Source organism: Ursus maritimus, unplaced genomic scaffold (genome assembly GCF_017311325.1).
Source record: "Ursus maritimus isolate PB19 unplaced genomic scaffold, ASM1731132v1 scaffold_10, whole genome shotgun sequence".
Classification (NCBI taxonomy): domain Eukaryota; kingdom Metazoa; phylum Chordata; class Mammalia; order Carnivora; family Ursidae; genus Ursus; species Ursus maritimus.
In genome coordinates, this window is record NW_024423344.1 from 36,182,735 (window position 1) to 36,198,726 (window position 15,992).

The 15,992-nt window shown below is 33.7% G+C and overlaps 1 protein-coding gene across 4 annotated transcripts in view; it reads left to right on the plus strand.

The window, feature by feature from the left end:
- Positions 1 to 15,992, plus strand: part of TDRD3 (tudor domain containing 3) — a 163,835-nt gene that overhangs the window by 51,878 nt on the left and 95,965 nt on the right. For 3 of the 4 annotated variants that reach the window (XM_040623391.1, XM_040623397.1, XM_040623395.1), the window contains exons 2-3: positions 2,659 to 2,743; positions 8,059 to 8,124. In XM_040623391.1, the coding sequence (XP_040479325.1) occupies positions 2,659 to 2,743; positions 8,059 to 8,124 (151 nt within the window). The remainder of the gene's footprint in view (positions 1 to 2,658; positions 2,744 to 8,058; positions 8,125 to 15,992) is intronic. The other variant, XM_040623393.1, reaches the window with a different exon arrangement.

The window sequence follows — 15,992 nt, forward strand, 5'->3', positions numbered from 1 at the left end:
GAGAGAGAGCGAGCGAGCACTTGGGGGCAAGGGGCAGAGGAAGAGGGAGAGAGTATCTTAAGCAGACTCTAGGTTGAGCTTGGAGCCAGAGGCGGGACTCAATCTAATGACCATGAGATTAGGACCTGAGCTGAAACCAAGAGTCAGCTTAACCGACTGTGCCACCCAGGTGCCCCTAGATATATTCTTCTTTAATATATTGTGGAGCTCACTGATCTGAGTTTCCCTGGTTGTCCCTTTTTGTGTATGTTGATAAAATTGACTAGGGAATCCGGAAATTGATTTGCACAGATACTGGCTTATGTTTGTGAGAAGATCGTTTTTCTCACATTAGCAATTGTTGTTAAATAAAAGTTGTATGTTGTAATGAAAAGACTGATGAACTGGGAGTCAGGAGGTATTCTTGTTTTAACTTGTGTCATTTAAGTTTCTATTTTTGGGAAGCTCTGTTAACATCTTTGGGCCTTCTTTTCCTCGTCTGTAGAACTGAAGAGGTAAATTTTGATTATTTTAAAGATTTATTTCAGATCATCTCACTTCCTATGATCTTTTATATTTTAAAGACTTGCCTTTCTAGAAGAACAAAGTATTTTATTAGTCATTGCATACTATTTCCACATTGTGTAGGAATTTTGAAAGTTGTGTTTTTGTAATTACTCAATCAGCATTTAAGGTAATATCTTTTTGTGTACTGTTGCTTTCTAGAAATCCATCTCAACCTGTACTCCTATCTCATTTCTTCTCCATTTTCCAGCCAGAGTATTCCATGGTTATTACCTCTAAAATGCGCTTCACCCTTTTTACTTTTATGTTGTTGCTCATACTGTTCCCTTTTGTGCACTCTTTCCCATCCCCTAGCCACTTTGAGCCCCTGTAATGTGTCGTTTACAATTATTTTGGCCTTGCATGTTAACTGTTTATATATTTATTGTGTTGTGCTGTTTATGAGGTGGTGAACTCCTTGAAGGCAGGTATTTAATTTTCATCATTTTACTAATCTTATTACTGACTCACATAGTATTTTTCACACAAATAGGGACTTAATATTTCTAAACCTGAATTTGTAAGATGATTAATGACATATAGTCAGTGGTTAGGACCAATGAAAATTTAACAACATAATAAGGAAATTAACAGCCATTTTGAATTTAAGCAGTGTTTTAACTATCCATGCTGACTGTAGACATTTGTATTCCTTGGTCTCTTATGTACTATTATTACTGTCTCCTCTCCATTCATTCTTACTGACTCATGTACATACTTATCACTTCTATTTGTTCTCTGTAACCGGGTTAACTACTTGCCTTCTTTTATCATTGTAGTTTAGCACTGCCATGGTCTTAAACTCAATACTGTGTAATTTTTTTAAATACATTCTTGCTTTGGTCTTGTTCTTAGGCTTATCAACTTTAATCTCTTATTGTTCTTTTGCATTCTTCAATTTACATTGTATTTGCTCCTTCATTTTTGAGAAATTATTCAATCTCTGTTTCTTAAAGGCACACGTTCTTTGGTTGTTGTCTCCAGGTAGAGGTTACATTGGTAAGCGTCTTAGAATCTGTCTGATGTTGGGGATTGATGGTGGAATTGCTGGCCATCGGGAATGAGCTTGAATTAGTTCTGTCAGACCAACACTTCTGTATCTTTTAAGTGGGAGAATGTCTACAACGGCAATGCTGGCACCAGCCCTCTGGTTAAAGGAGTTGATACTGATTATAAAAGGTGTGAAATGGGGGGGTGCCTGGCTGACTCAGTTGGTAGAGTGTGGGATTCTTGATCTCAGTTGGGGTCATGAGTTTGAGCCCTACATTGGATGTAGAGATTACTTAAAATCTTTTAAAAAAGGGTAAAAGATGTGAGATGTTAATGGGCATTTGTACAGGTGGACTTTTGGGGGGATGATACCTGAATTCTAGAATTTATCAAAGAATTTAAAAATGTCTGAATTGGGCATGAATGGTGGGTAGAAATGATTCTCTCCCTGGACTCAATAATCTTTTTACTCTTAAATTAATTATTGTCTGCAACAAATGTGTGGTTGGTTTAGACTGAATAAAAGATCAAAAGGCATTACGATAATGAGTAAAAAAAAAACTGCAAAGAGAACAGGAAAAGCTAAAAAGTTGCCCATTTTTGTGTCACTTTGAGTCAGTAATATTTACTCAAGTGTTCTCAGGAATGTTACGTCCAAGAAAGGGGACTTGAGAAGATAATATGAGAAAGTAGCGGACAGAGGAAATTGTCAGAGATTAAGTTTAAATCTATGTTGTTTTTAGTTCTATTTTTATAGTACATCTCAAGTCTCTAAGAACTTCTGTATTAACAAATACTGAGTCAGATATTATATTTGCATAATAGTAAGAGTAGCTCATACATCCATTAAGAAGTATTTTGATATTTAAATAGCTTTTCTCAGAAAGCATATGGATAATTTTATTGACACAACATCCCTTTAAGGATACAAAAGAGGGAAAATATGCATCGCTCATTCTGTCCTATCAGAGATGATAAATAAACAGGGAATATCCAGAGCTCTTTCCTTAGTATTTATAGTAGAAGCTTTTTTAGTACAGAACAAAATTGCATGTTGACTTAAGAATATAATTTTGGTTAATTTTGATTTTAGGAAATATTAAGCCATTTATTTTATTTTAACAGGTATCTTTCAGATGAAGGCATTGAAGCTTGCACAAGTTCTCCTGACAAAGTCAATATAAATGACATCATCCTGATTGCTCTCAATGTAGGTTTTGTTTATTAACTTATAAACATTTTAAATCTAGAAGCTTTCATGAAAAATGTCTTACAGAATAAACTGGGTCTTAAGTAATACGGAGGACATCTTTTGTTTTTACTGTGTATTTTAAGTTGCAGTGATGTTTGTTGAATTCGGTAATCTCTTATCAGCCCAATTTTTAGAAATACATGTTTCTTATAACATCTATTATACAGAATCCAACAAAAAAGGAAAAAAAACACAATTAAAATTCCCATTTCCCCCCAGTGATTAGTTATAGAATTTCATAACATTTACAGTAGATATATAATAGCAGAAAATACTGATCATATTTATTAAAACAAATCACTTCATTAACATAGGAACTCCAGCTAGGTTATAGCTTTTTGACAGTTGTATCAAAATAACTTTTCCTGTTGATAAAAGTAATGTATATTGTGGAACACTTCACAAGACAAAAGTAAAATAAGGATATTAAGGCTGTCCATAATTATAGTTATGTTGTGTATATATTTCTTTCCAGTCTCTCTCCTTCCACCTATCTCTATAGCTGTATGTTTTCCATAATTGGGATTGGCTTTTGGATTTTATTGAAGAGTTATAAAAATTGTTTGAAATTTAGGTGTAAGTAAATGAAAATTCTTTTTTCAACCTTGCAGTTACCCCATTGGAAGTATTTTCATATTATCTTTATAGTAACACTCTATTAAATTTATTATTTAATCTATTGAATTAAATTTATACATTATGATAGGTAGTCAGCAAAACCCATAAGAGAATTACTTATTCTCTTATGAATAAGAGAATGACAGATCCATCATATCACTGCAACATAGGTATAACGTGAAGCAGAAATGGCAGCAACTGATAAGAACATTTAAAATATAAATACATAGCTGTATACTTTTTCTTTTCACATTACTTTAATTTATATATAGTTAAATGGACTTAAACAGATAAAATTTATGTTTTGAATCCTGTCATTTTTTCAGCTTCTTTGAATTTTATTTAGTAAAACTAACAAGATCATTTATCGTTTCTGAGCTAAGAATGTAGGTTTTTAATGAAACACTAAAATTTTTTAAAGTAAGCTTTGGAAATTATGCATGTTGTCTATGACTACAAATGGAAATATTCCCTATACACTTTAACTTTTTTTGACTTGCAGCCTGATAAGTGATTTCTGCTTTCAAAAAATATTGAAAGAACTCCATTAATTAAAAAAAAAATTCTAAAGTTGACGAGGAAGAGATTTTGTGACAATCTTCTGCTCTTCTTTTTCTTATTTATATACTTAGCTATAATTTGGTGCGAAGCTTTAAATAAATCAAGATGAAGTATTTGTCCTATGTACGTAAGAGGTACATAAGGACCATTATTTTATGAATTAATTTGTCTTTATAATTTTCTCTGAAATACATAGTTGAATACTCCAATCCAAGCTATCGTGCCATACAATAGGAAAAAGAAATGGTTTTAATTAGGATGAAGTCTACACCAGACAGATAATTTACTTTTCAAGGTTATCACATTTAAATAAAGTCAGACATTTGTAGTATTTCTGTTGATTTTTTTTTTAACTTTTGAAAGACTAGGGGCTATTAGTCACTAGTTGAAAATGACTTGTATTATTGATTCTTATTATATATAACTTATTACATATTGGGAGAATAATCCATGCATAAGCTTTCTTGTGTCACCCTCCTCCTGTGTGGGACACACTGAACTTATTCCTTTATCTAGCAATGAAAATGCAATAATATATGTATAGGTTTTCCCCGCTATCCAAAAGTAGAGCATTCCTAGGGCATTCCTAGGGCACCGCTATCCAAAAGTAGAGCATTCCTGGTGACTCAGTCAGTTGAACATCTGACTTGATTTCGGCGCTGGGTGTGGAGCCTGCCTAGGATTCTCTTTCTCCTTCTCCTTCAATCCCTCCATACCTTCCCCTCCAGCTCATGTGTGTGCTCTCTCTCTCTCTCTCAAAAAAGTTAAATTTAATTAAAAAAAAAAAAAGTGTAGGGTATTCCTGTGAAAACTTTTGTAAGCCAAAATGGTGTAAAATGAAGAAGTAATTACCATTAATTTATATGGAAAGATTTTAGAGCATTCCCAGGCCTAAAAAGTAACCTCTCAGGTCTTTCTGATACTTTAGGGCATATCTTGCTAAAGGATGCATGAAATAAATCAAGAGAAAGCACAGATGCTCACAACACAGTTCAAAGCTGTTGCAGCTTGATGCTGAGATGCTGAGTATAGTTCTAGGGAAGATGCTTGGCAGTGCCCTTCTCGCTGTTTGGGGTGTATTCTGTTTCTATAAAGGCTCACTGTAACACAATGGCTGAACACTATTTCTGCTTTTCTCCTTTTCCAGTAAAATGAAAATCTTCGAATTTCTTTCAGTTAGTGAAAACTCACGTAGGTTTTTTTGTAAGAGCAAAGTGGCCTAATATGAACTTTTGAAAAGCAAGGGTAACTGTACAGTGTTTCTGCCCACAGAAGTCCCCTAGAGACTAGCACCCAAGGCATTTATTGGTCTGCTTATAAAGGTACTCTCTGCCTAAATGAACAGTTCTAAGACTCCTCCCCCCAAAGCAGGTGTTCACCATAAATCACATTGTTTATACAAATCGTCTAAGCAGTGAACCACATTTACAGTTAGGAAGTGGTTCAAGTGCAAGTTCCCACATGCCAGCCTAGGGCCAACCTTGTAAAAGCAGACCCTTCTAAAAAGAGCAGCCTCTCAGCTGCTATGTAACTCATTTCTGTATAAATTTTTATGTTGAAAGGAGGGTTCTTAATTTTTTACTCTGTAGAATGGGGAGTAAGAATATTAAGAAGTGACGTTAAAAGCCAGCATGCAGTTTTGGGCCCAAATACCTGAATTATTCAGAGGTAAATTAAGTGATAGCTTGGTCTTAAATTACTGAATACCATGTATTAGTAAAAATTTAAAAGTAGATTTTTAAAAATTTCTTTTAAGATTCTGTATAATATAAAATGATTTGCCAAATAGCTATTCCATTGAACTTAATCAAATAAATAGTCAGGAATCTTTTGTATGTGTGCACATGTGCATGTGTACTTATAGATTAAATATTTCTCCTGCATAATTTTTTATGTCCGATATAAATGTATTTTTGGACCCAGTTTTACTAGTGATACTGATATAATGGCATCTGAATCATAAAATTGCCTTTGCAGAACTTATAAATTGATTTTGATTTTATGATGTTTAAGATTTGGTAAGTCATTTTCATCTTGCTAAAAGAATAATGAAATAATATTCATTATATGTGTGTATAGCACTTTGAAAGTTATGTAAACTTTGAATATATTGTCTCCCTTTAGCCTGATAACAACTTTATGAAATAGGCTTGGTGATATTTTTTCCATTTTATAGAGGAATAAATTAGCTGGATTTAGAGAATATGGGGCAGTGTCCATGGTCCTATTAGTTAATTACAGTTTGTAATGACTTAGAGTTTAGGATTTTAGTATAGTGCTTTTTTGACGTTATATTGATGCCCCATTTTTAGTTTAGTTTAGTTTAGTTTAAATTAAATTTCATAATTATTGCTAAAAACTAGAAATGAGGGACCGTGGTATATCATAAAATTTGTATATTTTCTGTTTTACATACATATTTAAATATTTCAGCCTTTGAGTGACTTCAGAATAATTCCTTTATTTTTATGAACTGTTTGTTGTATTACTGACTTGATTATTCATGTTCAGATGATAACAAAATGTATATCTTATATTCAGTAAAATAACATGATAACATTCATTAAGTGCTTATTACTCTTTGCAATTCATTGTACCAAGTACTTCATGTGTATTAACATTAGGAATAAAACAACCCTAATATACAGAAGGTCAATATAAGAAAATATTTTTTTCCCATCTGTTACTTAGTATTTTCAAAGTGAAAAGGCATGCATCTCGAGGTATGCTTTATCATTCTTTCACTGTGTTATTGGATGGAGGCTGCAAAGATGATAAAGCTAACACATTGTTACACAAGTGTTTTGGATTTGGGGCTTAGTTTGCCTGGCAGTTCCACTTGGTGAGTTTTAGCTTAGGAGTGACCCTTGCATTACATTAGGAAATAAAAAATGAATTATGGTAGTAAAAGACTGAAAAGATCTGTGGGGATTGTATAATTTATATGCTCATTTCTTAAGCTGACCACGTACTGGTATTTCAAATAAGAGGACATTCTATTATTGTAGGTGATGAAAGAAGACTATCCTACTTCTCTCCATGTCTTCCTTTTATGTTACAGTAATTTTAATCATCCAGTGTTTTCCCCTTAAGTCTAACATGAATTTTTGCCTTACAGTTTTTGTGATTAAATGCACTCTAAATCTGTTTTCTTTTATTTTGCTCTTAAGGAGATGAAAAGCTCTTGTTATATTTTAAGGAAGAACAGAACAGTATAAATTTAGTTATCAGTCTAACCTCATAGTCTCAGTCATTGAGAAAATTTCTTAGCTTAACTAATTAGGCCTTCTTCATGAGTATTGATTTTCCTCTGAGCAAATTTCTTATCGTTTCTTTAGTTTTTACTCCTAAAGAGGACAATATCCTTGAAAGTTCTGCTTTTTTGTAAATTGTATAGTTGAAGTTTTGTTTTAATATCAGAAATGCTGTAACTTTATCTTAGTTCTTAATGTTTTCCTTTTTATGTTTTGATTGCTTTGCTGAGAAATATGTACTTCTGCACTTTCATATAGTCAGTCATTTGTTCACTAACTTTGATTTCTGTAATTTCAGCAAATGATATAGATCTTTACTACAATAGTCTTCCTATCCTTGCTGCTGCAGTGGTATTATTCCCTAGGATATTTGTATGTTATATAGCTTTGTTACGGGTATCACAGCCAGTAGAATCATGTGTTTTCATGACTCTTTATATGAATGTTATGTAGGATTCAGTTATCAAAAATGTATTCTGTTTATGTACTTAAAAGTAGTCACTTGGTTTGGGTTTGGGGCATTAATTTTTTTAGTAAGGCTACAGTTTAAAATCAAGTATTAGGTTTTAATAGAGAAGATTTAGTAAGTTAAGTTATCAAAAGGAATATAACCAGAATTAAGGCCTTAAACATTACTGTTCAACTTAAGCAGCATATGTGTGGGACTATGTTATTTGAAAAGATCGATTATATGCATAGATCTCATAATCAGCTAAAAGATACTGATTTAAATTTTATTCTACAGGCCTTAAGTAATTTCATCTTTTGTTTATGAGTGAGATTAGATTTAGATTTACTTTTCTCTATAATTAGATTTTAATAATAATATTTTTATTTTAGACAGACTTAAGGACAATTGGCAAGAAATTCCTCCCCAGTGACATCAATGGTGGAAAGGTAGAAAAGGTAAAGAAAAAAATTAACTTCCTAAATTATGCTAACTACAATAAATACGAATTTACTAAATTACTGGAATTATTTTTTGTCAATAAAGACTGCAACTGCAAAATATTTTAGAAGTGAATGGATCACAGAGTTATCCTTATAGTGACTTCCTATACAAATGGAAAATTATTGACTTGAACTTTTAAACTTTTGGTGACTTTTCAACATTAAAAAAAAAATGTTGGTTTCAGGAACTATAATTATGGCACACTTACATGTGAGACTTACCAGATATTGCTGGAATACAGGACAAGGACCTTTTTGTCCCTTTTAATTTTAGTTACCTATTTCCATGTTTATTTCATGAACTTATTTATATAAAATTATAAGATTGTGAGAGGATATTAGGAGCAATTTGTCAAAGCTGTGCGTTTGGTTATTGCTTTCATTTTGTACTACATATATATATTGGAGCATAATATACATAATATGATAATATGTGTATTATATATGTCATATATATTAGATAATTTCAAGCATACATATGTATATTCATGTTATGAATTTTTTCAGTCATCTTTTTAAAATCCAGGGATATAATTTTTAGATGACAACTACTCAGTCTTTCATTTCTTTTTTTTTTATATTCAATTTCTTCTTTTTATTTGAAAATACATGTGAATTTTGTCAGCCAAGAATTTTATGTGCTATTGTTCACTTTTTGAATTATTAAAGAACATCGTTGTCTACAATTTAAATAAATACTTTCAGTGTGCATATTTTGTTTTTGGATAAATAATCTTACCATTTTAACACTTCGGTATTTAAAATAGCTATCAGATATTTTAAATTTTAGATAATTGTAAAAGGTCTATAATGTAACAACATTTCTCACATTTTCTGAATATTAATCTGTTTATGTCAATGTTGGTCATATTTTGCTAGAAAAAACCATGAGAATTTCTAATCTACTCTCGTTTTTGAGATAGATACTCAGAGAAGAGGTCCTGTAAACTCCTCAGCAATTCATTTTAATGTTTAACAACACTCTGTGTCAGCAAACTTTAATTATATTTTAATCTAAATTTCTTATGCTGCAACTTAAAGTCCATAATGTCTTCTTGATCTTCCCTCAGGGGAAATGGAGAACATCTGCTTACTTTCCCTTGGGAATCATTCTTCATATACTTGAGGACTTGTAAATGTCATTGCCACAGGTTTCTTTTTGCTAAACCTAGTTATCTTGATTCCTTTGTTTATTCTGTCTCAAATTTTTCATTCAACTTCATTGTTCTCAGAGTTCTCCCTAGTTTCTGTACATCTCTGTTGTTGGTTGTGGTAGTAGTTCTCAGACTTCATTGTACACCAGAATCACAGTGAAACTTGGGTAAAACACAGATGGCCAGCCCCTCCCCTTCTACCTCCTGACTCTCCCAGTTTCTGATTCCATTGAAGTAGGCTAGAGCCCAAGAATCTGTATTTTGGACAAGTTTCCATGGGATATTGATTCTGGTCATCTGGGAAGCACACTTAGCAAGTTTCTGGATTATAGAACCCCAAATTAGGCAGCAATCTTGGATAGGTCTGATAAGTGCAACTGTTCTTTGCAGGAAAAGTGACTAACATCAAAGCAGTAATCCCCTTTGGAGGTAGATTAAAGGAATATAGAGAGGAGTCTTCAAGTTCTCCCGAAAGAGGCCAAAAATAAATGCTCACATGGTGTGTATTATTATTATATTTACTAAGTCTTGGATAATACCATTTTTAGCATTTGGTAATTTGAGAGTGGAAAGGAAGAATGGAGAGCCGATTGATCTGTGATCAGGTAAGAAAGATTGTAGGCCTGTAGTTAGAAGACAGTTAATCCTGGATACATTGAATTTACATCTTTTTTGTTCTAAGACAAATCGGTGCCCTTGAGAAAGGCACTGTCATCTGGAGTTCGAGACTGAAGTCTTAATAATTGCTTTTAGTTATCTATTAATTTGGGAGAAATAGAATGGCAAAAAATGCAAGTAAATTAATCATTAATTAATATAGTAGTTTCGCTCGGGTTCTTTTCTCTTTCCTTCCATTCTCAGAACATTATTTTGCAGTTTCTATGTTTTCTCCCTAAGGTTGCCCTTGACCTTAATGAAAAGCTTTCAGACAAATTTTAAATATGCTAAAGGGGAGTGGGGTGCCTGGGTATCAGTTGGTTGAGTGTCTGACTCTTGATCTCAGCTCAGGTCTTGGTCTCAGGGTCGTGAGTTCAACCCCCCACTCCCAGCATACTTAAAAAAAAAAAAAGAAAAAAAAAATGTTGAGGGGGAAGATGACTTTTTTCCAGGATTCCAAGCCTAAGCCACGTCTTCCCATAGGCAGTTTATGTTTGAGGTTTAGGCCATAAAGAATGTGAGAGTGGAGGGAGGTGTGGTGGGGAAACCATCTTTTGCGACTTCTTTTCTGAGTGTTTGAGGGCAGGCTTTGCGTTTCTTAGATATTACAAGGTCTTGGAACCTGGTGGCTTATAAGCTAAAAATTGTGGAACAAAGTCATGACAAAAAAGAAGTAAAACTATTCTTTTTACAAAACTGTTTAGTATTTTTCATATTCTTTTTTAGGCTTAATATTTTCCAGTAGTTATTTTCATAGCTTAAGCCTCTGAACCAAAGTACAGAATTATAAAATATAGGTTAACATAAAAATACTTTGTTACCAGTCCAGCTATGTGATGACCTTTTGCATTACTATGGAACCTTAAAAAGGAGGGGCTTTCAGGTCTGTATTTATTTTTTCCTTCTAAGTTTTAAAAATGATAGGTTGTATATGCCTTTTTAAACGTCAAAGTGTGTTTAAACACCTAATTTTACAAATGAAAGGGACAGGCTCAAAGCTTTAGTAGTACCGACGTCAACCACAAGATGGCTTTGCTGCCTTAAAATTCACAGTGAATGCCTTTTCACCATCAGTCTAGAAAATTAGATGTTTTTGAGAAGAAAAATAATTGAAAAAAGTTTTAAGTTATAATTTAAATAAAATTATATCATGTTTTATGTATGTTAATATATTCTGTGGTAAATAATACAATTTGTCAGTGTTCCTTCTGGTGAGTTATTATGATTAAACATGCACTCTTATTTTTCAGAACAATGGATTACTCTGAAACATTGATTTTACTGTGCCTTATTTATAAGTGTTTATTGACAAATATTAATAGAACTTCTGTGGAGTTTAAAAATGACTGCACAAAACAATATGTAGTAGACAAATACTCTTCTGATAACTGAAAAACAAACTGTTGACCTTACTTTTTTTTTTTTTTTAATTCTCCCAGAGAACAAAAAGCTAAAAAGGTGAAGGATAGAGGTGTGGAAATAGGCAAATGATACCCTAGTAGAAGGGTTACTTTTGACTGGAGAGTCTCACAGTGTGTTCCTCATATTTCACTTGCTGTAATTGCTCTGAACAATTGAATAAGAGAAATTATGTTCTGTGCTATACTTTGATGTATAAATTGATGCTTTTCACAGGGTTTCTCAAATTTGGGAGAACCTATTCAAGATCATGGCTATTTTTCACTTAATAGGCTTTTATAATACCCTGTTTTTAAAACTTCTAAGGAGCAGAAACTTTTAGGTTGTCTTTTAGTAAAGGTACTACCATATTTATGATTGAGAAATTTTCTTTTTACTGCTGTTTATAAATTTTTCTTTTACATTAATTTTGTTGCTCTATGTGAATATGACTTGAAAAATTTGAGCTAGGGATGAGGGACAACCTTTGCAAAGCTGTTTTTTCCAGCGTCCCCAGTGCATTTGACTTGCTTTCCTCTTGATCCTTTTTTGGTGCAAGCTTCTGACTTACCAAGGAGAACACCGATTTCCAGCAAACTCTTCTTTTTCTTCTCCTTCTCCTCCTCTTTACTGAACATCTACTCTGCTAGATCCAATGTTAAGCAGTTTTATGCATTATCTTTGTGGTCTTCATAAAAACACTGAAAATAGAAATGATTACTGCCCTCTTTTACTACAGAGATGAAGGAACTCTAACTTTCTTAAAATCTGTCTATGCTGCCAGGCAAACTGCTATTTATTCTGCAAATCCCTACTCATATTCCACTTCTCTCCTAATTTTCTGGACCCCTTTTGAGCAGAATTAATTCTTAAGCATCAATATTTCCATTGCCATTTATACCTATATCTGCTTTTGCTATGTAACAAATTTTGTCATAGTTTTAGAATGTGTAATAGAAAGACGACAGACTTTGGTATAAGACAGATCCGGATCTGAATCCTGATTCTGCCTCTTACTAGCTGAGTGATGTTTGGCAGAGTACATTACCCTCTGCTCTCAGTTCTCATTTAAGATACACAAGTGATCCTATCACACTTTATAGATCTGGAGGTAAATTTAAATTATTGTAAAGACAAATGAAATACTGTGTTCATCAAGGAGTTTTGAATGCGTATTTATGCTAAGTTCAAGAGATGCAGCGATCAACAAGACAGCCCCTGCCTCATTGGAGCACATAACCTAATGAGAGATCAAGAAACTTACGTGTTCATATAGTAAAACAAGTATTATGTCAGAAGTACCTGTGATCAAGGGGCAGCCGTCTCAGCTTGGTGAGGTGGGGAGGTTGCTTTTCTTGCTAGACTATTACTTTTTAGAGATGTGCTTCTCAATGAGGTAGTAGTGGGCAGATTCCCATTTGGGGGCATATTTAAGATCTTAGGATGGGAGAGTGTATGTGTGTATAGGTATATATATATGTGTGGGTGTGTGTATTTGTGTGTATTTGTAGAAATACACACACACCCACACACATGGTATTCAGCATTATTATTTCTATTTGGAAAATTGCAAAAGAATTAAAAACCTACTTTATTGTATAAACTATGAAAAACGGAGCTTGACACAATCTTGGCTGATAACAATACATGGAAGATAAGTATAGTGGACGTTTGTGATTCCTAGAACCTGAGTTCTCTTCCTGTGTGTTTGAGAAGGTCCCATCTTTCGAGTCGTGGTGGTGGAGAAGAAAATGCGGAACACGCCTTTTCTCCTTTGCAGCTCTGCCATGCATATGTACCTCAGCTCTGCTGGTCAGCTGTAGCTGCTATGGACTTGGGCTAATCACTCAAATAAGCAGGAACTGTAGTGAACGCTCTCTGCTAGTAGTAGAAGCTACAGCAAGATTGAGTTTCAAGGGCAATAGCTGTAGCAGTACTGGGGTAAGTGTCCAGGGCCAGTGAGACTGATAGTACAAGCTGTACAGCTCGGTGCTTGCAGTGTGCTGGGTCCAGTTGTTACAGCTCATGAACGCTGTCACCATGTCTTCCTAGTTTAGCATTCAGTGACATCTTCTTGGGAGTTGAAATCAGCCATGGAAGTTGGCAAATGCTACAAATATTAAGGCTGCTTCTCTCCCCTCCCCAACCAAGAACTGTTTTACCAGCACACTACAGCCACTAAGCCAGTTCTATGGTTTGATTATGAGTGTTTTTTCTCTGTGTGTGGGTGGCAGACCTAGTTTTTTAATTCTCCCGACATTTCTGTGAACTACCCAATGTCTTGATTTCAAAATATCATGTAAACTATTTGAACTATTTTAATGTAATATTTGATATATACAAACATATATGTTTTAAAGCGTAGTAATGAAGTGAGCACCTGTGAAGTCTCAGCCTGATAAAAGCACTAGAACATTATAGTACCACTCTGCCTACCTACGTGTCCTACCTATTCCTCCCTCCCACACCAAGAACTGATTGTTGTGAATTTTGAGTTTAAATTTACTTTTAAAAATACTTTAGTTACATATTTAATTATTCCTAAACAATGTGTTTTTGTTTTTAAGCTTTATAAAATGTTAACATATTGTTTGCTGTAATTTGCTTTGATCATTCAGTATTCTATGTCTAATAGGTGTCCATGTGGCATATACCTGTTATTCATTTGTTTTCTCTTTTATATGATACTAAACTGTGTAAATATACCTCAGTTTACTTATTCATTCTCTTGTTGATCGATATTTAAGTGCTTTTCTTTTTCTTTTGTTTTTATAATAGATGCAATACTTCTAGGAACAAATTTGTATATTTTTCCTGATGCATGTATGTAAGAGTTTCTCTGGGGAACATAACCAGGGATTGAATTATGATGTACTAGAGCTAAGCCAGTGTTCAACTTTATAAGATTATGCCAAATTATTTTTTAAAGTAATTGTTCCAAATTTATATTACCTTTAGTAGTATATGTGAGATACCATTAATTTGTATCACTTGTGGCACCTGAAATGATCAAATTTTTCTAATCTTGTGGTTGTAAAATATGTTATTCTTCCTTAGGATATTCTCTCCTTGCCCATCCCCACACCCGTATAAATTTTAGAATCAAATGATAAGTTTCTTAAAATATGTTGGAGTTTTGATTGAAATTGCACTGAATTTGCAGATCAGCTTAAAGATAGTTGATAGCATTGTGATACCAATTTATCAGTGAAATGCTTATAAGCTGCCTCTGTGAAGAGAAGAAAAAAGCCCTGATATGTAGCATTTGCTACTTTTTGTAGCAGAAGTGTTACTTCCATGGCTGATTATAAGCTACACCATGAAATCACTGGTGCCGGAATTGGGAAGAAATGTGCATAATAGGCTTTTGTGAACTGGTATGGGCTGCCTCTAGCACACTCCTGGATGTATCTCTTCATTTATTTAGTTTTTCCATAGTTTTATAATTTATTGAAGTTATATAGGTCTTGTATCTTTTGTAAGCTTAATCCTGGAGTATTTGATTTTTGTTGCTATAAATGGTGTTTTTAAAAAATTACTTATTTTTCTCTCTGATAATTGTATATTGATCTTAAATTCTGCTAACTTGTACTTACTATTCTTAATATTATATCTGTATATTCCTTTATGCTTTCTTTATAAATTTGCCTTTTGTTGACATTTCACATGAGTGGAGTCACCATATATACTCTCTTGTATCTGGCTTCTTTAACTTTGTGTAATGTTTTTGACGTTAATATATAAGTAGTTTGTTTCTGCTTTTTTTTTATTTTTATTTTTTCCAATATAAACATATATATATATATTTATTTTTATAATAATTTTTTATTTTGTTATGTTAGTCACCATACAGTACATCCCCGGTTTCCGATGTAAGGCTCGATGATTCATTAGTTGTGTATAACACCCAGTGCACCATGCAATACGTGCCCTCCTTACTACCCATCACCGGTCTATCCCATTCCCCAACCCCCCTCCCCCCTCAGGCCCTCAGTTTGTTTCTCATAGTCCATAGTCTCTCATGTTTCATTCCCCCTTCTGATTACCCCCCCTTTCTTTATCCCTTTCTTCCCCTACCGATCATCCTAGTTCTTATGTTCCATAAATGAGTGAAACCATATGATAATTGTCTTTCTCTGCTTGACTTATTTCACTTAGCATCATCTCCTCCAGTCCCGTCCATGTTGCTGCTAATATTGGGTAATGTTCTTTCTGATGGCTGAGTAATGTTCCATTGTATATACGGACCACATCTTCTTAATCCAGTCATCTGTTGAGGGGCATGTCGGCTCCTTCCACAATTTAGCTATTGTGGACAATGCTGCTGTGAACATTGGGGTACATGTGGCCCTTCTCTTCACTACGTCTGTATCTTTGGGGTAAATACCCAGTAGTGCAATTACTGGATCATAGGGTAGCTCTATTTCTAACTTTCTAAGGGATCTCCACACTGTTTCCCGAAGTGGCAGTACCAACTTGCATTCCCACCAACAGTGTAAGAGGGATCCCCTTTCTCCACATCCTCTCCAACATTTGTTATTTCTTCTCTTGTCATTTTTTGCCATTCTAACTGGCGTAAGGTGGTATCTCAAGGTGGTTTTGATTTGAATTTCC